At 49.6% G+C, this 22,604-nt stretch overlaps 2 protein-coding genes across 13 annotated transcripts in view; both read right to left on the reverse strand.

The window, feature by feature from the left end:
- On the reverse strand, positions 1–19,046 carry HDAC8 (histone deacetylase 8). 7 transcript variants are annotated; one of them, XM_074551581.1, is made up of 11 exons: positions 18,815–19,046; positions 18,349–18,401; positions 16,869–16,999; positions 15,145–15,286; positions 12,833–12,945; positions 11,774–11,851; positions 11,291–11,399; positions 9,546–9,718; positions 7,825–7,919; positions 5,623–5,728; positions 1–1,833 (listed from the first exon to the last, which is right to left on the reverse strand). In XM_074551581.1, exons 1-11 carry the CDS (start codon positions 18,896–18,898, stop codon positions 1,364–1,366), a joined length of 1,554 nt encoding a protein of 517 aa, XP_074407682.1. In that variant the 5' UTR covers positions 18,899–19,046; the 3' UTR covers positions 1–1,363. The 7 variants fall into 7 exon arrangements, with proteins under 7 accessions (XP_074407682.1, XP_074407681.1, XP_074407683.1 ...); XM_074551580.1 differs by having other exon boundaries at positions 12,833–12,960; XM_074551582.1 differs by having other exon boundaries at positions 12,833–12,960; positions 18,858–18,986.
- The window catches only part of PHKA1 (phosphorylase kinase regulatory subunit alpha 1), a 21,422-nt gene continuing 17,863 nt past the window's right edge, over positions 19,046–22,604 (reverse strand). For all 6 annotated transcript variants that reach the window (XM_074551578.1, XM_074551579.1, XM_074551575.1 and 3 more), the window contains one exon: positions 19,046–22,439. In XM_074551578.1, coding sequence (XP_074407679.1) covers positions 22,266–22,439 — 174 coding nt within the window. In that variant the 3' untranslated portion in view covers positions 19,046–22,265. The remainder of the gene's footprint in view (positions 22,440–22,604) is intronic.

Raw genomic sequence — 22,604 nt, forward strand, 5'->3', positions numbered from 1 at the left:
TTTAGATTAGAAAGCAGCATTACTTTATTCAGAATGCTGGGTGAATAGAGGGAGCTCCACCTATGGCACACACTTGCAACTTACACACTTACTTACACACTTTGCACACTTCCAAAACTTTTCATTATTTATGCACTTTAGCAAAGCAATTAATGTTCATTTGCTATAAAATACATAGTTCTCTTCATTAATTAGTATTTTATTTTCTACTGGTTACAGATTTCTTACTTCTCAGGCTCATTAGCCTATATTTTCAGTCGTTATGATCTGTGAAAAATCTGTTCACTCTCCTGTGAAAAGTTAAAAAGTTTAATAAAGGACACTAAGAGACAAGGACCTCAGAGCAAAGGTTATTTCGGCTGGGTGCATCTTGGCACTCAGCCAAGACCACACAGTTATCTTTGGAGATACCACTTAAATACCTTTCCTTTACATCAGCCTGTTGCAAATTCATAGGCCCTTATGCATAGTAAATTTTTCCCCCAAACTAGTTTACATGTTCCAAGAATTGTTTAGCATGGCTCCTCCTTGCGTCTGCCTTTTTAGAGCATGCAGATTCCTTGCTTGTGGTTTTAATCCATTCTTATCACCTCCTGTTTTTGGGCCTTGATCCACACTGACCTCAGACCGTGAGTGCTGATAGTTGGCGTAGCAGGTGTCCTCATCCTGTGTTCACTGGATGTTATTTCATCCAAGCAGGCATTTTAACACAAGCATAGCTATTTCACTAAGTTTAATTAACAACAGAAATAAAAACAATCTTTGTTAGAAAGTTACTTTAACATCACATATATAAATCCATTTTAATATTTGTGAAAAGCCACTGTTATAATATGTATCTATGACAATATCTTATTATCTTTTTCCCAGATAAGACAATTGCTGAATTGTCTTTATTAGTTTCTTTATCTCTGGGTCATGCAAAATGTTCTTGCAGACTATAAATTTTGCATTCCATGAGTCCAGTTTCAGCACTATGTCTCTCCCATGTTTAGTCCAATTAAGTGTATCAAAGTTGGTTTAGCAAAACTTAAAAGTTTTAGTAATTTTCCTGACCTGCATTCCCACAATAGCAGTTTATGAAAAACCTTGCTTAGTGCTTGGCTACGGTGGAAAATTACACTGTTCATGATTGATTAAAACAATTCATTAAAAATTTTAACTAGAAAAGTTACTAGGAAAGTTGTGTAATTTTCAACAACAACAAGGATGGGAACATCATAAGCCGAGAAGACACACTGGAGCTTTGGGGTGGAGCTTTGGGGGGCCCACCCTCCTTCCATCAAGGGCTGCTTCACACAATGTCCTTCGCCGAAATGGACAAAGGGCACAGCCGTGGGAACAACGATCCTTTCGGATTTTATTACACGGCAGCTGGAGACCCCTCGCCCGTCGGGCCCACAGCGACGCCGGCGCGTTTTGGGACGGGCAGCGCGGCCGCAGCTCCTCCTCCAGCCCCGTCCCACACTCGGCCGGGTGCCGAGCGTTCCCCGCTGCCGCTGCGCTGGTGCCCGGGGCGGCCGGGACGCTGCTCACTGGTGGGGTGAGGTAGGAGGCCCCCGCCCAGCCGCGCTCCGACCGGCAGGTCCGACCGGGAGTCGAGCTCGCGGTGATCAAGCCAGAGCTCCGGCAGCTCGTCCGCCCTGTTGAGGCCAAGCTGCACCACCAGCAACCTGAGCACCTTGTCGGCCGGGTCCGAGTCGATGAGGCCGGGTCCAGCGGCCTGGAGGGGGCGGCTCCCCGCGGCTGCGTCCCCAAGCCCTAGGCGAGCGGCGAGGCGGGCTGCGTGGGGCTCCAGAGTCTCCCCGGGGCGTGGTTCTGGACGTGGAACTTCTGCAGGCACAAGATGGCCCACAAGGAGGTTGGGACTCGCCTTGGGGGGCCACAGGGGCGGGGAGCAGGCGCAGTCCCTACCGCCGGCACCTCTTCGGTCCCGAAAGGGTAGCAGTGCAGGATCGCCACCACGAGAGGCCCTTCGTGCCCCGGGGAGGGGACTGTCAACAGCTCATCTCCGGGGTCCACGAGGACACTGCAGCGCTCAGAGGGACGCGGGCTGCCCCAGGCGGGTCTGGTCCAGCGACGTGCTCGGGCAGGGAGGGACTGGAAGGGCGCTCCGGCTTGGCTCCCTTGCATGGGCGGCAAGACGGACATCCCACTCTGGCTAGGGGATGTGGGGAATTCCACCCAAGAGGCATCTCATCTAAAAGCCACAACCCTTGACACTTGTGGGGTTTCCTATTGTTTATTTTCCCAACAGTGTTCCTGAAAGCTCCCACAGCTCTCACAAGGGCAGTCTACCTGCTGTGGGGACAGAGCACATGGGGCCCTGAGGTGGGTCAGAGGCAGCAGTTGGCCAGCTCTGCTCCCTCATTCCTCGCATTTTTCCTTGGATGGGCAGTCCCAAATCCTGACATCTCCCCAGGGCACTGGGATCCTTTGCTAGAGCAATGGCAGCAGCAGCTTTCTGCCAGCGGTCACCACACAAGACTGGTCTCACCACAGCACACCACACCAGGTGCCAGGGTTATATGGAAGCAGGCAAGGGGTCAGGAGTCATGGGAGCCACATCCTGCTGACCTGTCTCCATACCAGATTTCCTGTTGTTTCAATCAGCAGTGAAAAACAAGAGAGCAAAAAACAAAGCCAAGGCCAGGCTGGGAACCCCTTTGTCTTGCTGTTTCTTCCAGCATAATCTAATTAAAGCCACAGGAAATATGCTTTCCTCCAGTGACTAGGCATCTTTATTAAAAAACAGCACAATAAAAAGTCCATGGGCTGGGAGAATGAGGGGACAAGGGCGACAGAGGCCAGGCTTCATGGCTCTTGGCACTGGGAGGGTTCTGCTCCAGATACCTGTATACCTGTTGCCTTGCTGAGACACCTCGTGGCAGCTCTCATGGGGCACCAGAGCATCTGGAAGTTCATCCAAGATCTCCCAGAAGAGGAGCTGCCACAATGCCCTGCATTGCCCTTGACATTCTTGAGAGGCTCTCCAGGCTCTGGTCCCTCTGTGCAGGACTTCAGGAGCTCACAAATGGCTTTGCAGTAGGTGGGAAGGGGGAGGGGGGGTGTGCTGTGGAAAAGAGCACTGGCAAGACAGGGTGGGTGGAAGAAGAAAGGAAAGAGCTGGAGGAGTATTTCAAGTATTTTATTTTTAAAAAATTCCCAGTTAAAACCACAATGTCTGTGCCTTTCTGTGGGTAAGAAACACAACCAGGGTAGCTCTCAGGCTCTACTTCCCAAGTGGGCAGCTCTGAGGCTGTGGCCCTGCCAAGTAGGTAACACAGCACTGGGCTCCAGCTGGGGAGGGCTCACAGCTCTGAGCAGCTCCTCTCTTAAAATACATTTAAAAGTAGTTGTGAGAACAAACTGTGGTGTTAAAAAGGAATGGGAAAGGAGCAAGGGAGGCTCTCCCAGCACTGGACGGCTGTGGCTGGAGGGCCCACGCTCCTGCCTGGGAAAAGCCACAGAGCTTGTGGCATGCGGCAGCTTTTCTTCTTTAAAGAGAACAAAAAATTAACCAACCAACCAACAGTACTTTCTTTGAAAGATTCCCTGCAGCCACAAATTTCATCAGTTGTTCACATAAATATGCTGTCTTCCTCACAGGAAATGCTCTTGCCTGAGCCTTCCTTTTCTGCTAAACAACATGCTTCAGATTCCCTGCAAACAAAAGGAAGCAAAAAAGGGTATTTCCACTGATATTTTAGCCTGATGGAGTGACCTGGCAAGGGGTGCCACTCCCATGCCTGATGGACTAGACCATGATATGGGAATTCCAGCCTCAGCACAGATCTCAGTTCCTGCTGACCCCTCACTCCCTCTGCAGAGGCTGCTGCCCTCATTTGAGCCAGGCTTTAGAAATTACCACAAGGGGACCTTGCCAATGCTTTCACTATGCTAAATGCTGCTTCGGGATTCATGGACCAGCATCCGAGATGCGCATGCTCACTCCCTGCTGCCTTGTCCTTCTTTCAGGCTGGATTCACAGACAGGAGTGCACAGCCCTCCCCCACCCCTTCCAGCTCTGGAGTGATGCTGTTCCTCCTACCCTCTTGGACATCTTCCCAGGGAAGGGATGCCCTCTCCCTAGGATTGGCCCGTGCTTGGTAATGGACACCTGAAGGCATCCACAGCCACTGGACTTCCTACCCTACTTCTAACACCAGCACACTGCAGAAAAGGGGTGCCAAGCCCCATCATGCTGCTCTGAGCCCCTCTTGCAGAGAGAGACAAGACAGATGGGTAAGGGCATTGAATGAGTTTCAGTGCTGGCGCTGGCAGAGCTGCCTGTCCTGGACTTGAAGAGCTTCAAGTCCTGCCTGCTGGAGACCTGTTCCAATCCCAGAAAGCTATTTCCCACAGCCTCCTCCTGGACCAACTGGAAAGACACAGACTGGGTGGGTCGTCTGCAAAGGGGATAGGGAGGGAGCTGGCTTACAGGGAGCTCACAATGGGTGGTGATCAAGGGATTTTACATTGTCTTGCAGCCTGTCATAAGTGGGGTTCCCCCAGGAACTGATACTGATACATATTGCTCAACATCGTAAATTACCTGGGTTGAAAACAACCACAGCACCAAATTGGGTGCTGCTGTGAACAGGTCAGAAGGAAGAGGTATGTTAGAGAGTAGGACAGGCTGGAAGACTGGGCTAAAAATAACAGTTTTAAGTTTAACAAAGGCAAAACCAAGGTCCTGCTCTTGAGATAGAAGGTGGCCAGTTCAGGCTGGGATTTGTGTGACTGGGAAGCAGCTTTGTGGAAATGGATGTGGGGATCCTGATAGGCAGCAAGCTGAATGGGATCCAGCAGTGTGCTGCTGCAGCAGTGAAGCAAACTATATCCTGTGCAGCCTGTGTAGGAGCATTACTAAGAAAAATTGGATCATCTCATTCCAGGTCCATCACACACATGATGAGTACTGTGTCCAGTTATGATCCCCACAAATCCCAAAAGACATGGACAGAGCAGAGAGGGTCCAAAGGAGGACCAAAAAGGTGATCAGATGCTGGAGAACCTGCCTAATGAGGAGAGACTCTGCAGAAGAGAAGGCTTAGGAGGGACCTCATCATAGTAATCTAGTACTTGAAGCCTGCTCTGTAGACTTCAGAGGACAGAAGCTCTCTCTTCACAAGGAGGCACATGGAGAGGACAAGGGACAACAGGTGTGAGTTGCACCAGGAGAAGTTTCACCTTATTTTAAGTGCTTTTTTTTTACAGCGAGAACAATCAATCACTGGCAGAAACTCCCCAGCGATGTGGTAGCGGCCTCACTGTCAGAAGTTTTCAGGACATGACTTGCTAGATAATCTTGTCTATGATCCCTTTCCCACAAAAAGTTTGGACCAGATGATCTTTGAAGTCCCTTAGAACCTGGGCTGTTCTATGATTCCAAAAAGGACAAGGCCCCATGCTCCCCTGCCCAGCCAGAGGAGCATGCTACAGGAACCCATTACTCTGTACCACCAACCCTGAAAATCCCAAGGGATGTGGGAGGCCAGTGACACTGCACTAATGAGCAGCCACATGAACGTGGTTCATCTTTCTACTCAGTGAGAAAGACTCCAACAAGCTCTTCTGAAGCCCTCTCTAAAAAAACCTGTAAGCCTGAAGCAAACGCACCTTTGATAGAGTTCAGAATTTCTTGAATTCTCTGTGGCTCATTGCGGTCTGGTCTGCAGCTTGGTGTGATCTCCAGCACATAATCAGGACCATACTCTGTGAAGAACTGCAGGGAGGAGGAGAGGAAAATCAACAGAGAGGTCTCTGAAGGCTGAGGCTAGAGAGAGGGCTCCCCATGGGTTCCTGTTTGTAAAAAGGCAAAAAAACATTTCTCTACCTAAGAGCCACATGTAGCTTCACTACATCAAGGTGGTACTTCAGCAGTGTCTGTGTCCACCTGGAGTTTTCAACCGCTTCCCAGTTCAAGGGATGGGAAGCAGAGCCAGTGAAGCAACCAAAAAGCAGTCAAATGTCTATCCCAATGCTTTATTTGGAAAAGCTGCTCATTTTACACACAGTTACCGGCAAACGGGATTTTTTTACTATTAAATTTCAAGTGCTGTAATCACATACCCTACTTGTCATTTCCCATCCTGCTGAACACTGCACTGACATGACTGTGAAACACCTGGGAAAGGAAAAATCAGTGTGCTGCAAGGATACTGTGTCTCTCCTGGCTGAGTGCTCAGACAGCGTGCAGGAAATCTGCAGCACATGGGGTTGATGCGCAGGAAATCTGCAGCACATGGGGTTGATGTGCTAACACAGAATCACAGGTTACTGTGAGCCACTGTGTCATGATTCTGGCGAAGACAGGGTCAGTTTTCAGAGTAGATGGGAGGAAGCATGGCCAGGACACGGAGGTTATTCTACGCCATCTCTCATCATTGCTGAGGGCAGGGGAAAGGGACTCTTCCAGACAGAAGGGATGCCTTTCAGCTTAAATAATGTGGCAGAGGAAGCTATGCGGTTTTGTCTATTGTCAGGGGGCAGGGGTGTTTCTATGTGAATTGTTTTTTGTTTTCTTGTTCCCTCTGTCATTAGTATTGTTGCTGTTACTGTTCAGTAAATTGTTCATGCTCTTAGCAGGAGCACTAAATTGGAAAGTACCATTCCTAAGACAACTTTAATTGGTGCCCAGTATGGGGCACAAAGGGTTGAGATAACAACAGATTTGTCCAGAGTGGGTTGGAAACAAATTTGATTCTAAGCATTTGTTCATATTAGGTACAGAACCACTGGTCACAATGCTGCTTGGTCTGTTCATGTGGGTGTGGTACATATGTGTGAGCATATATGTGTTCCTTGTGATGATATTTATCAGAGCAGGAGGGGGATCAGGACTGTTTTGTTGCTGTACTCTGTGATACCACTTTATGAAATTATAACAATGGCAATGAGGGTCATTTGGGATGTGTATTCAGTGTTCCTCTCCTACCCTTACCTTAGGCACTACCTTTGTTAGTCCATTAATAATAGTACTCAGCCTGAGGGGGAAACAGGAGAGGATAATTTTTCCCAGCTTGTCACTCCCTCTTCCTCCTTCAGGCCTGTTACAACAGCTTTTCAAGAATTTTGAATTCTCTTTGGATGTTACAGAAAGTATGTTCTTGTTGCTATGGTTGCTATGTCTCTTATGTGTCTCCTCAGTACAGCTGATAACATGTTTAGAGTCAGTGGAGTCCACACCATGTTTAGAATCAGGACAGAGATTTCTAGGAAGGTCATTCAGAGATCTGCCCCAAGGGTGGATAGTCATGAGAAGCATAAAAAATGGGAGAAAACAGGCCAGCTTCTGGGGAATTCTCTGCTCCAGTGGTTTGGAAGTTCATCTATGTACAACTACAGGACCCTAATATAGTGACAGAATATTTGCAAGGTGCGTTCTGTGTCAACTCCAGAGAGAAGCAACTTATTGGAATGTGCTGGGCCCTGGCTACTCTTTACCAGACACTGTTGGTCACGAGACAGAACCCTCAGGGGGAGGAGGAGGAAAGCAGAGCAACAGGCACTGTGGTCACTCAAACTTCAGCTGAAAAAAAAAAATTAAAGCCTTGAGAAGGCAAAAGGCACATCCTAAAGAGCTCTTTGAGGAAACCACGTAATCCTTTTGCCCATCCTCTCTGTTACTATCTGAGACTGGAGTTTACGGGCACATTAAACCCCTCACAGAAAGCTGCAGACAGCCTCTGGTTCTGGGCACAAGCATCAACCATACTGCTACATAAGTGTCTTCACAAAACAGGACTGTGTGGCAAGGATGCTGTGTGGATTAGGCAGAACAACTGGCTCTTCTGCAAGAAGGGTTTTTCAAAGCATTACCTCATGATCAGGGATCTCAGAGGACAGTGTTCTCCCAAGGATGACCCCAGTCAAGTATGTCCAGCAGCGAGCGGTGTTGGCAAGGTTGTAACCTCCTGTTTCCAGCAAGAATTGGGATTTGAGGAGGAAGAGTGAGGAATGGGAAAAGAAAAAAAGAGATTTAGGTGGAAGGAACAAACCATGAAACCACTGTGTACAGGTTACATGAGTTCAGCTTATTTCCTCCACTCAAGCCATGCCCAAAACCTGCCTTCTGCACCTGCTGGCTACACAAGGCCAAGTCTGAATGACAGTGTATGCAAGAGCAGACCACTCAAACTGAACCTCAGTTACATCCAGTGTGGCAGAGGCCAGTCCTCAAGCCACCATCTCAGAGTCAGGATGAGCTCACAACCCCATGTGCTCAACTCTCTCCTGGCAACAAGAAGAGCCATTCTCAAGTAGCAGGCTGCAGCAGAAATGGGGGGTTCCTGCTTTTTAATACCAGCCTTTGACCTATGAAGCAAAATACACATGCCCAGCCATACCCTGGTGAGCTCTTCAGCACCGTCATGTTTGCAAGGACAAATGTGAAACTCATCACTATAACTTGCAACTGTTTTACACTGAAATGAGATTTCACAGTGAGCGGGAAATGGTTACCTACATGGTAAAGGAACATGAGCCCACAAGGAGAAACCTTAGCTGAAAGCAATCCTGCAAGAGACTCAGGTATGTTTTTTTCCAGAACAGAGGACTAGAAGAGTAAAGGGAGAAAAGCACTTTGACAAGACAGACCATATTATTCCAATATTCCCTTCTGTCTGCAGTGGGTTTTTTTTCCCTGCTTTTTTTTTTTTTTTACTCCTCCCCCAATTTCCACGTCAAATGCTTCCACATGCTCCAGTGGTGGGACACTCCTTTGCTGTTTTCACAAGTGACACATAGTTGATCCTCATTTTTTAACAGAAGTTTTGGGTTTGGTTGACAGGTGACATCTCCAGCACACTCACAGACAAGCCACAGCAGGACTGAACACTCATAACCTTTCCAAAACAAAGGGCATCAGGCACACTAAATATTAGCCTTAATATGCTATACATGATTTCCCCCATCTAAAAAAGGACAACACATAGAGCTGCTCCAGCTCCAGTCATGGAGCTCAGGGGCTTTCCCTGGCACACAGGGGCTTCTGTTGTTCTGAAATGCTCTGTTAACATAACACCTGTCCTGTGCTCTCCCCACTGAACAAGCAGGTGATTAGGCAACACAACAAAGTCCAGCTTAGCTTTCACTGGGCATCAGAGCCCTGCTGTATCTTGCAGGCCTCATCCCAAACCCCTGCTTGAATCTTAATGAAACCATTCATCACCAGGTGCCCAAGGTAGGTTTGGGAACATAGTGCTCACTTTTAAAGTGAAGCACCAAAGGGCTGATCAGCAGAGATGGGAATCAGAGATGTCACTGAGAAGTCATGGTCAGTTTGTTGGCCTCTCCTCTTCTCCAGAGGAGCCATGCAGCTTTTAACTCAAGATCTGAGTCAGTACTGAGACTTGCACCTGTCAGTATAAATGATTTCAGGTGTGAGAAAAGAGTATTATGCCACAATGCATCCTCCTGACACTGCACAGCAGTCACCCTGCTAAACCCTTGCCAGTCCTGAGCCCAAGGGCAGGCAGGCACTCGAGGCAGGGTCACAGGAGGACAAACACATTTCTCTGAGAACAGCAGGATGCACTCACCTCCTCCCAGGACAAGAGTTGCTAGCTGCCACTGCAGGACATACTTAAGGCACTTCCCCACTCCCTCAGGTGTCATGTTGAAAGAGCACATGGGGTCTCCAGCAATGGTGTCCGCCCCCAGCTGCAGCACAACTGCATCAGGGTTGAAGGCAGCATACACCTCCTTCAGCACTCTAGAGAGAAGAGAAGCAGTCCAGTTACTGCCAGCACAGCCCAGAGGAATGCTGGTGGCATGGCCCTGGTCACTCAGATCCACCAATGCCTCTCAGGGTTTCTGCATTCTCTGCTTCCACCCAACTCACACCAGTTACACTACCTCTGCTCCCAGCCTCTGCTCTGAGCCTTCTACCTCCACAGCAATTTTAGCTCTCAGAGCACTTATCAAAAGGCTGATGGATGCAAAAGGACCACTCATAACATGGCAGAGGGGGATCTAGTCCTCACCAGTTTAGTGGTAGCATCAAACTCCACATTTACAGTCTGCCTTTTGACTGCACGATGGTCCAGGGGCTTTTCTGCCCTGTGAAAGTTATAGTGGAGGTCAGGGTCTGGCAAAACAACCATCCTGAACTCTCAGACACCTCTCACCAGGACAGGCCAGGAGAGGACAGGAGAAACAGAGGAAGACTGGCTAGCGTCTTACTCTCCTCTCTCCTGTATGGCCCTTGAGGCAAAACTATGAGGAGAAACTCTGTGCTGGATGTAGTCAGCCTGCAAAACCCAGCATTGGACAGAGCTTCATGCTTCAAGCCCATTGTGGTTTTGGGAAATACAGGCAATCACCCTCAAACAACAGCTGGATGAGACATCCATGGTCATGTCCATGGACTGCCTCCCAGCCAGGACAGACCTCAGAGACCTCTAAGTCTCTTTGCAGAAGGTTCAGCTATACACAGCTTGAAATCTATTGTAAGTTATGATGTCCTTCAGCTGTGAATGCATGCAGCAGGCTCCTCCTGAGTGGGTTCCTGACCCCAGAGCTGCCTTTTGAAAGCATGTCCTCCAGCACAAAGACGGCTGCTCTGCCCCAGCAATGGCAAGCACCAATAAGCCAACAGGAGGCATGGCCCCCCACATGACTGCCCTACTGGCCTACAAGTTTAGAGAGGTTTCAGCCCTCAAGTGTTAGAGGCAGACATGCTACCACATCCTGCAGCCCTGCACTGAGACTCCTCTCCTCTGGAAAAGAACAAGACCTGCAGCCCAGTTTTGACACGGGCAACAGCTTGTGAGGTCCACCATCAGCTGAAGGACACAGGGGACTGCCAGGAGACAGCTCTGTCACTGTCAGATATTCAGCCTTCAGCCTTTTACTTTTCCAGCACAGACAGAAGGTGCTAGGAAAATGCTTTTAGCTAAGCCCCAAGCATATGTTCCACAGTCAGAATTCAGAGCACTTACTTGAAGGAAAAACATCTAACCCTAAGTCCACAGCTAAAAAATACTTGTCACTTCTCAGTCTTTCCTTAGATAGACACCTGTGGAGGTGTATCTAAGGAGACAGGCTAACCTGTGGCAGAGACCCCTCCAGCCACCCACAATGTCTCTGTATATTCAGTTTGTCTAAGGATTCATACAAGACCTCTGAGAACTTAAGAGTTCATGTTCATTGTAATCAAAGGCTGCAACAGGGGAAGGGACAAGGCTTAAGAAAGGACTGTAATTAAAAACACTAAGCTATGTAGTATCTTATTCTCTCTCTAAAATCCCATCCAAGCCAGCTGTATCAGAGCAAGAGGGCTTACGATTCACAGATCTGGTAATATTTTTCATCCTGAATGCCATCTTGAATGGGCACATTCACGCTGTAGTAGCGACCTTTTCCCAGGCCAACATCTGTCACATCTCCAGTGCCTGCACAACAGAAACACCCCAATTAGAAGGGAAAGTAAAGCAGCAGCAAGAGACGCGTGGGGTGTCTCAAAGGCACGATGAGAGCCAGGACATTCGGCATACGTATGAAGAAGTCCACTTGCCGCCACCAAGAAAGGTGGGGTGGAGTGACCCAGTTCTATCCTTCACCCAATTCTGCCATGCAGCATCAAAGGAACTCTGCCTAGAGCTCAGCTACAACCAGAAAGGGGGAAATGCGAAACATGAAGCTCCCCCTCTTTCCTTCTCCTGGGTTGAGATGAGACAGCAAGACATGCTTTTACAGCTTGTCTTTATGGAGGCCTCACTAGTGACATGTGAACCAAATAAGCACAAACCTCACAAGTTCAACTTGCCTGGGAAAAATCCTGGTGAAAATTTGTGCAGAGAAACAGTCATGACCTTCGAGGTGAAACTAAAGGCATCCTCAACTCCTATTAGGAAATTGAAAAAAAACTTTCATGCATCATTTATATAAATGACAGAGTCTGAACACACTGAGTTGCTTGATACACACAGGCAGCAAGCAGAGAAGGAGCACCATAAGCAAAGTAGAAATGCAGATCTGGCTCAATACGTCTTCAGTCCACAGAGACTGGAGTTCAACTGCAGCAAAGATCACAACTGCTATGAATCTGGCAGGTCTCATGCTGATCAGTACTGAATGGATCTGAATATCCCACGTCACTACCCATGGTAGCAGCACTTGCCTGTGCTGCTAGGCCTGTGAAGCTGGGAGCGGGATCCAAGCAGGGCTCACTTGGCCAGAGCTTGGCTCTGATCAGAACCAGTGCTACTGGGCTCTCTTGCTTTTTCTCAATGCTGCTGTGGTTCAATGTGCCTTTTCCTTAAAGACACTATTAAGACAGTGGGCGTGGAGAGGGAAAAAAGAAATAATAGGAAACTTAACAGAAACCAAATACAGGGAGAAAATGGAACAAAATGAAACACATCATAAAATTTAGGAGAGCAGGAAATGTTAAATGGTGTAGAAATAATGTCCCTGAAGGAGGGAGCAGTTTCAGCAAGGCCAGCTTTGCCTGTAGATTTATAGCATCAAGCCTTCTTTTAAAAGCAGCACTTACTACTGGCTGCTTCCCTCTTGCAATGGACCCTTAAACAATTAAACCCTGACAGTAACTGCTCTGCCAGGATGGGAGACTGGGACACATTATCTGTTGCTTTAGGTACAAGACTCCTGCCCAGACCCACAAGAGAAGTCTGAGGAGCAGCATTGGGCAAGTCTGTAAAGCAGGACAAGGCATAAATAGATTGATTGGGGGAACTCCACTGCACCGAAAGGAGCCGAAGCTGTTGCAGCAAGTAAACTCCTGCTGTGCAGATAGGCCTTGCCTTCTCCCATTCCCTCCTGAGTGTGTGCAGCTGTGCTGTTTGCAGCCTTTGCTCGGCCTTACCATCCCCATGATGCAAATCCAAATCAATATAAAGGATGCGGTCAAATTTCTGGCGCAGTCGCAGGATCCCCAAGACAGCATCATTCAGGTAACAGAAACCAGAAGCTTCATCCCTGTGAAAACAATGTCTGTGACATTGAATATTGCCAATGCAATCATCACTGATTTCAGCATTCTTACTTTGGCTTTGCAAGTGTCCACCTCACAGGGGCACAGAGGAGTACGAAAACTCAGCCCAGTAGTGACCAAGAGACGGGTCAGGAACAGTTCAAAGCGTGGCTGGGAAGCACACAGAACAGAACTGCTTGTGCCAACTGCTTCTCAACTCTGGGCTTTCTGGCAGCTGGGTAAGCATCAGTCAGCTCTGCAGAAAGACACTGGTTTGAGGAGGGTACCTCTGACCACTGCGCTGTTGAACAAATAAAATGTTAGCTTTCTGCACCTGAGACATTTTAAAGAAGTTCAGAGCCACCTGACTCAAACCCACTCTCTCTGAGGCAAGAGGACAGTCCCCTTGGCCATTTTCCTGTGAGTTCTGGACTGGCATAGATAGGCAGCCACTCCATCCCTGCTGTCTGGGTCACAAGTCCTGGGAAGGTCCTGGCAGTGAAAGGCAGGCCCAAGCCAGTCACAGGATTCTCCTGCTGTTTTAAAGTCTCAGGCTATGAAGGTTAAGCCTCTTGCCAAAGTAACTCCCTCCTTTGTCTTCCCAGGAAAATGCAAATAGCATGTCCCACATGCAGTCCTCACGATACAGCTCCTGGGCTCAGCCAGGAGAGAGTCCCAGCAGCTAAACAGAGGACAGGTGTACCATGTAAAGATATATCACTGACATTAATCAGGGACAGCTTATTTGCTGGCATCAAAGGAACAAGAAAGTTTCTTGACCCCTACTCCAGCTTCACTCCAAAGTGAAGTCTCCCTCACCACTTAGCACCAGTCCACATGCATTCTTACATCTGCTCTGGATAGCTGTTTTAAAGTGAAGCTTTATACTTGGCAACAGGAGTACCCAAATTCCTTTTCCACAAATTATATCAGGATACAAAATGCACCTCTTGGAAATTCGTCTTGACTTCCAGTCACAGCACTCAGCTCATTCTCTCTGATATTTCCTGCTCAGCAACAGCTGGGAACAGTGAGAAGCAAGCCAGGAGTGGCAGAACCACACTCGCTTTCACTCTCTGCAAATGCCATGGAACACATGTGTTTTCCAGTGACTCTTCATTTATGGTAATGCTGAAAATAGAGGTGTTAACAGGTATCCTGAAAATCTGACTCAATTGTGATTATGTACTTCTCCCCTGCCTCACAGCCCACAAGGAAGCATGTCTTGGGCCCTCTCTCCATGCAGTAATACACATCTCTGAAACTCAAAGCAGAGCAGGACACCAGTTCAGTCAAAAGCAGAGCAGTGTCAGAGCTGCAGTTCAGGACCAGCATTTGGGATTCCCCTGTGCTGCCCTAAATCCACCCAGGAAAGTTGTGAGTATCACTGCCAGAACGGAGGGTGAGGCTGCCTTGAGAAAAGGCACTTAGCATCTTACTCTCAACCCCAAAGGCATCCTCTGAACCAAGAGCTTCCAAAGCTCCAGGTCATTCCTACCTTTAGGACCCTGGAAAGCAACTAAACCACCAGAAAGCAGGTGTTTTTGACAAAAGGTATGTATTTTGCTAGGACACAGGTCCTAGAATCAAGCACCTGCAGTTTGGAGTCAGTCTGGCTGGACTTTCACACTGGGCTGGCATCCACTCTGAACCACCACACACCAGCTTACTGGGGTGACTGGGAAGACTCCTTTGGGATTGGTGAGTATTAAATGCCTATTTTTAAACAGACTCTTTGCTTCCCAGAACAGTGCTAATAGCTCAGCAGCAGCAACACTGCTAAGACTTTTTCCATTACAGGCATTTTTTAAGCCATGCAATCCACACAGAATATAACAGAAGATTTCCCAAAAGACATCACTTCTGCACAGAGCAAATCTCCTTTCACAGCAAGCTGCAGCTGAAGCCATTTGCAGCCAAGTGCCCACCAGGAAATGGGCTGAGATGCTGTGTGAGTACACCTGTCCCAGACCTGCTCTGCAGCACATGACAGTGACAGCACCAGCACTGGGCAGTGACCTGCCTCCTCTCAGGCCTCTGCCCTGCCCTCTGTTTCCTTCCTCTCTATCTCCTGCCTTCCCTCACACCTTGCTTTCTCTCCCAACTAGATCACTGCACCCTGAGGGTTCTCAGGGAAACTGGGAGCTAGGAAGCAGGGTTCAGACACCAGATGAGAAACCACAACGGAAGAATTGCTTTCTTACTTCTTTGCATGATGCCACCCTCCAGGCCAGTTAATTGCTACTTTGCACTTGCCATCCAGCAGGCACTGGGCTGCAGTGATGGTGGCTCCTCCCACAGCCGCTGCATACTCAAAGATCCCTTCAGTGGCTGGACAGTCGTAACCTGCAGGTAAGAGTCCATGTAAGAGTTTGCACCTCAGACACAACAGGCCTTTTCCTCCAGGGGAAACACATTCCTTTTGCTGGAGTCTTCAAGACAGACCCAGGCTGGAGCAGCCTGTTCCTGAAGAACTGACCCCATGGAGGACCCATCCTGGAGAAGTTCTTGAAAAACTGCTACCCATAGGAAAGACTAGCACTGGAAAAGTTCAAGGCAGAGAGTGTCCTGCAGGAGGGACCCCACACACACGGGGCAAGAGTGAAGAGGAAGGAGCAGCAGAGAGGTGTGAACTGACCACAACCCCCATTCCTTGTCCCTTTACACTGCTTGAGGGAGAAAGTAGAAGAGCGGTGAGTGAAGCTGAGTCTGGGAAGAAAGGTGGATGAGGGGGATGGCGATTTCAGTTTTATTTTGAATTCTCACTATCCTACTCCATTATTAATTGACAATAAATTGAATTAATTTTCCCATGTAGAGTCGCTTTTGCTGGTAACAGTAACTGGAGACTCACCTCCCTGTTATTATCTCTACATGTACTTTTCCACTGGATTTTCTCCCCTCCCCTCCACTGAGGGGGAGAGAGACTGTATCTTGGTAAGCACCTAGCAAAAAAAACCCCGACTACACTACAAAAATCAACCCACCACAAAAAGCAACAATCCAAATGTTTTCTTGCACTCAGTTCATTTAAAAATGTGTCCTGAATCAACTTTGAGTTGTGTACCTGGGTTGCTGAACCTACTGGTTCCTCACACCAATCTCACAAAAAAACTACTTTCAATCTCTGTCTACCTGACCAGACCCTGGCATGGTCACTGACATACCTCTTCTCTAAAAATGGACATCCACAAACTAGCCAAGCCTAGATAAACTGTAGATCTATGTCTACAATACGATCTTCAATTAGTCCTACAGCAGCCTCCCTGCAGCTGTTGCCCACAAAGCATGATACCAGGGCTGCTTGTCTTCCTGTAGACAGAGCAGCTTCAGAAATGCAAAGTCTAAGGCACACTCATGAGAGCAGCAAAGAATCTGCAACTCTGCCTCAGTTCTGGGTCGCTCTTCCCATTCCTGACACCAAAACTGCCTATAGCCATCTCACCGGCTTTACCTGCTGCATTTCTCAAGCTGTCTTAGGTCCAGGAGGGCAAGAGCCCTCTGCTCCACACGGAAATCACCAGATTGCTCTGCAGCTGCTCTGGTCACTACAGCTCCAGGCCACTGTTCACACAAGCCCTCCCCACAGCAGGCTTGCAGCAGCCAGTCCCAGCTCCAGCCCGAGGGCAGCGTCAGGGTCTTCCATCCCATTCCAGAGCCTCAGAGCAGCAGAGCGACCCAGTCAGCAAGAGACAGGCCAAGCTATACAGAGCAGCAAAGCAAGGCTAGCTCTACCCTCAGCTGGCACCAGGCAAAGTGCCAGCCTGTCAGATGACTGCTGGGGTTCAGCAACACCCCATTAAAGAATGTTTCCTTTCAAAACTAAGTCCAGCATCCCCCTGAGCTCACCCCTCTAACTGCAGCTCCAGCAAAAAGCATCCTGGCCCTGGCACTCAATTAATCTCTTGCCTAAGATGTGCATCCTTACCCAGTCCGTACTCCACAGACTCCGGGTGGTCATCATCCCCCTCCTCACTGACCTTCTGCAGGTGCTGCAGGTAAGCATCTGTGTGGAAACTCGCCATTTCCTCCATGGAGGCCACTTTTGGCTTGACTATCCTAAGCAGAGAGGAAGAAGGGATCACATCAAGGCAAGAGGATCCAGTGTTCAGCTGGAATATCCAGCTTTAGCCTTTACAATAAGAGCCTTCTTTTGGCTGTTACTGTTGTAAAAGCAAACAAAACTCCCTCTTCTTCTTGCACTGGGCTGTCACTCAAGTTAGAAAGCCACCCAGCTGAGCTGGAGCAGGCCATGCCCCTGGTTTGGGCTGCCCACCCCAGTGAAGAACACTGCAGGTGCTGCCTGCATTAACCTTCCCACTTTGCTTCAAGTTTTTTTTTCCCTGTTCTGCATGTTTTCTCTGTTTGTGCATTCCCCAGCATATCCAACATTCAGTTTACACACAGAGGAACTAATGGAGGGAAATGCCCAGGCCCAGCACAGCACTGTGGCAGGACCTCAGCCTAGATCAGGAGCTGTGCAATGCCTCTCACATGCTGTGACCTACACCAAAGCAGAGACTGTCACTGTTCCAAGCAACTTGCACAGCACCTTCCTGGGTCTGGGTGCTTTGCAGTATGCCTAAACAAATCCTGCAACACATTGAACCCTCCCCAAAACTTGGACAGTGGGAGCATGCACAGCTCCGTTGCTACAGGAAGAACATAGGAAGCTCCCAGCTCCAGACTGGCCCTGATGCTTCCCATCCCATGCAAGGGCAAACAGTCCTTCAGGTCTGCTCTATAATGATGCCTGCAGTCATTTCCCAAGCACACTCTACCAGAAAAAAAAAATTCTTTAAAAAAAGGAGTCTCAAAAAAACCTTCTGGTTGTGCTGAACTGGAGTACATTTTTTCTAAGATTTTATGAGAAGCTTCACAAGAGGGACTGAGCTCTACCTTTCTTATTTTTCCCTTCACATGCCCCAGCATCAGGAGCTGAATGAGGAGGCAGGTACCTCACTTCTCTGCCCCAGATCTCATCCGATCTTCTCTCCTGAATAGCATGCAGACCTCACAAAAAGTCTCTCAGATATATTACAATGCACCTAAACAATATGGTCCTTCTCTGCATCAGCACTGACTGATCAGTGGATCTGGAGCAGCACCAAGGCTGTCACCCTACTCAGGAGTCTCAAGCATGGGGGTGATACACACTCTGTAGAGAAAGCACAAGGCTATAAGTGATCCACCAGACCAACAGGTAACCATAAATTACACCTGCCACAATTACTGTCATCGTGTCCATGTAGCAAAACAAACATTTTCCTTTAATCCTGCAAATACGCACAGTGAGGGCTCCTATAATCACACCACCAGCAGGGACAGTGTGAAACTTGAAGCTACTCAGCACCTTCCAAACCTTAGTGGAGACTAAAACATTCCTTCACAGAAACGGGAGCACTTACTTCATTTGGTCAAGCAAGCAATATGCTTCAATCAGTGAATGAACCATGCTGGCCTAAAGAAAAGAATAAGACTGTGAGAGCAGGAAACACAAAGCGAGCAACCAGGGGCCCAAGGACTCGCAGACGAGGTGTGGCTCAGACTCCTCCCAGCAGCGACTTTCCCTGCCCGGGTCCCTTCTCCGGCCCGTGCCCATACCGTGTGAAAGGGCCTTCCGGTGTCCCGGGCATAAGCACAGCCGCGCACGGCCTCCCGGGAAAGGGAACTGTCGCTTCAGTGTCCAAGCCCGCGGTGCCAGGGGCGATGTGAACGCACAGACGAGCCATCCCCGCTCTAACCCCACACTCCTCTCGGCGGGAGCTTCCCCCGCTTCCTCCTTTCCTACCGCCGTGCCGGGCGGCGGCTGCCCGCGCCCGGGCCTCACCGCTGTGCTCCCCGCGCCCCCTTCGCCCCCGCCGCGGCGCTGACCCGCTTGGGCACTTTGCAGAGGGAGTCGCAGAGGGTCACGTACTCCGGGCTGTATATGTAGACCGGCGGCGGCACCGCCGCCATAGGAGCCGGCACAGCCGGGACCAGCGCCCGCAACGCCGCTTGTCAGGGCACGCCACGACCGGCAGTTCCGGCCCCGCGGCGTGCCGGGAGCTGTAGACCCGCCCCGCCATTATCCTTTCTCCTGCCGCGTAAGAACAGGCAGCCTACTGGTGTTAGTGGCATTTTTATTGGGGTCTCCACGCAGCTCGGGTGGTGTTTATTCTCTAAGAATGTAATTTTAAAGGCCCGTGGCCTGCACGCAGCCCCCCACGTGGCGCCCGCCCTGCTCAAGGAGCCGCAGCTCAGGAGATGCCCGGGCCCCCCGACCCCAGGCAGCTCCTACCGGGTCCCTCGGGTCAGAGGGAGGCGCCGGGCAGGGGCTCGGGCCCTTTAAGGCTCCCCTGACGGGAGCAGGGGTCACCAAGGGAGGGATTAGCCATGATAAGAAAGATGTGTGCTAATGTCTTTACAAACAATTCCAAGGGCGAGGGTACGGGTGTTAACGTCTTAGAAATGGGTCTTAATGTTTCTACCCACTTCAAGCCACAGGTTTGTTACAAAACGCAGTTTGATTCCTGAAACAGACAAATAGGTCCACACAAGCCTGAGTTTCTGAACTTTGGGGGAAAATGACAGGCTCGAGGGGAGAATATGTGGTAGACCGTTTGGGAAGGCTGTACCTTCCCAGTATGTCAGCAAATGGGCTAAGGAGGAGGGCAACAAGCACCTGGGAGTTTAAGATAAAAGGAAGCTGCACTTTCTGAAACCTAGAGAGAGAATATCCCACAGGCTGATGTCCCAGTGGACTCTCTCCCTTTACTTGAATAAAGTTGCAGGACTCCTCTGTCTCCTTTATGGACACTGGCTTTTCATAGCGTGATCTTCCCTACAACCACATGTACAGAAGAGCTTCTGCCCCAAGAGACCACCTGGCTTTGAGGCCAAACCAACCTGGACATCAAAAAACACAAGCAGGCACAGAGGAAAACATCTGGCTTCGGAGCCAGCCATATCCACAGTGGAGTGGCCGACTTTTGCCTGGCAGCCGCCCCTGCACTCACGCACAGCCAGCCCAGGGTGCACCACAGGCTACGTGGGCTTAGAGTGGCGCATGACACGGGCACTGTCACCCTGCCAGCTCGAGAGAAAAGTACAGCTGCTGTCCATCACCCTTTCAGAAGGAGCTCAGGCTGTGACATCTACCTGCCAGAATCCACATCTTCTGTGCTTCCTAGAGTGGATGTGGCTCCTCAGACAGAGCTCCCATGAAACCGCACAGCCATCCAAGGCTCTGGGTGCAGGGACTGCCAAAGCCTTTCACTGGGAAGCATGGCAGTGGTGAGAACAACTGTGTTCAGTGTGGCCAAGATCTGCCCACCCTCGGGGCTCAGCTATGAGAGGATGTAGAAAGATTAAGGGGCATAAGGGAGTCTGAGAAAGACTCGTAGAACCAGGCTCTGCCCTGCCTGACAGGAACAGCCACCCCAGAATACACAGGTTCAAGGGGATCCTGTATGCTTCCTTGCCAGGTGAAAGCAGTAACTTAAAAGGAGTGGGTGGAGGCAAACCCCCTCCTTGCCCACCTTGCTTCTCCACATGCCTCTGTACAGCAGGTATGGACCTCTCCTGTGGAAGGCCAAGCAATGGATGATCAGGATGTTAGTCCATCTACATCAGAGGTGTTGCCATGGCTGTGACACCCCCAGACCATGTCCACCTTTACAAGAAAGATGGGTTACAGTTGTAGGTGACTCCTTTCTGAGGGTCCAATGTGCCACACAGACAGTCCTCTTAGAGAAGTCTGCTGCCTTCCTGGGGCCCAGGTTAAGCACAGCACTAGGACACTTCCCAGCCAGGTTCAGCTTCAGACTGTTATCCACTGCTGCTCTTCCATGTGGGTGGCAATGAAACTGCAACACACAGTCCAAGGGCAATCAAAGGAGACTTCAGGGCCTGGGGATGGTTGGTAAGGGATTCTGGAACACAGTTTCTTTCCTCTGTCCTTCCAGTTGTGGTCAGTGACATTGAAAGAGATGGACTCAGTCTGCTGAATATATGGCTTGGTGGCCGATGTCACTGCCACAATTTCAGGTTTTTTAATGCTTTTTCTAACGAAGCATGCTGCGGTTAGATGGGATCAACCTTTCCCAAAGGGAAAGAGGATCTTTGCTCAGAGCTTTGCTCACAGACAGCTGTAAACCAGTCTTGGAGGGGGACACAGATGATATCAGGCTGGCCTGTGACAAGCCGTGGGACATTGCACGGTCAGGGGGTGCAAGTGAGAGTTCTTGGCCTGTTGCTCAACATGCTGAGTGTACTGGAGCACACCTGAAGTCTTAGGGAGGTGAACTAGGGAGCCAAAAGGGAACCCCACTTCCTAAAACCACTTTGTGGCATGTGTGCCTGATCCTCATTAGTCCAACTGCACCATCCTGAGTGGGGGCTGACCTGCATGGTAGATTAGAGCAGGGATCTGCTATGTCCCCATCCTTCTCTGTGCCAGGCTGTGGGAGATGGAGCAGAAGCCAGAGATGAGCATTAAAAGCATGGTTTTGATTGCAGAGGTAACACCGAGTGGCCAGCTCAGAGCTGTTTCACAGGGCATGAGAACTCAAGGAACCTGCCACTTGGCCACTAGAACCACTGCCAGGGATAGAGTAGATGGCACATAAGGGCTGCCACTGGCATGTCCCAGCTAGCCAGAAGCCCTGTACTAGCAGCTTGGAGGTAAAAGGGATCCTGGCTACCATAACCTCCCCAGCTCTGCACACAGGACACCCAGCGGGGGATGATGGGCTGCCTGCTACCAAGCAGCATAGCTGGGGCTGGGCTGGACCATATTGATTTTGGATGTGCTGGGAGAAAGGCTCAGGCACCATCCCCTATTCCTCTAGCAAAACTTTTCCATCAGCAGCAGCAAGAGCAAGAGCCTCAGCCTGCACTATCATAAATCCTGCAGATTTGGAATAATAAGCAGCACAGAAGAGGTTAAAAACTGCAAACCTGTTAGAGACAGGGAGAGTTTGAGCTGGTCAGAGAGCATGGTAATGCAGAGCATAAGAGTCTGGTCAGGGGAACCCTTTCCAACTCCCTCAAACAGAGGTCTTTCCAGGGATGATGAATCAGGAGGAGTCATGCAGACAGAACCTTCTAACACAAGCACGCTTCAAAGCTCAGCCTTTCCTTTGCTCTGCAGGCCACACAGGCACAGGTCAGTTTAGGACACATGCGTCCTGTGGAGTTCCTCAGAGGGCTGCTCACCCACCAAGAGGCAAGGGCTGGGAGGAGAGATGCAGACTGCCTTGCAAACTAACCTAGTGTTCATCTTTACAAGCTGTATGAAACAACCATCCCAGAGCACCCGCAACCCAGTGAAGAGCTGCAAGAGCTACTGCATGGAGCAGCCATCTGTGGGCAGAAAGTCGTACACGTACAAGGCCACCGACTTGGACAGGTAGGTCATGGTGCCAAACCGGCCGCTTGGTGCACTGTCATACAGCAGGCTGCAGATGCCTGTCGAAGGATCCCTCTCCAGCATGTGCTCATCAGCACCCAGGGCTTTCTGGATTTTGGACAGAGAAGCAGAGAGACATCATTAGGAAAAAGGGCAATCCCGTTATCAGCTTCCATCCCAAGTATTTTCTGTTGCACTCAGTGTGACACATTGATGATGAGAAGTGGGAGGAAGACACTATTGCTTTGCTGTGCCCCATGAACACAACAGGGA

Source organism: Zonotrichia albicollis, chromosome 14 (assembly GCF_047830755.1).
Source record: "Zonotrichia albicollis isolate bZonAlb1 chromosome 14, bZonAlb1.hap1, whole genome shotgun sequence".
NCBI lineage: Eukaryota > Metazoa > Chordata > Aves > Passeriformes > Passerellidae > Zonotrichia > Zonotrichia albicollis.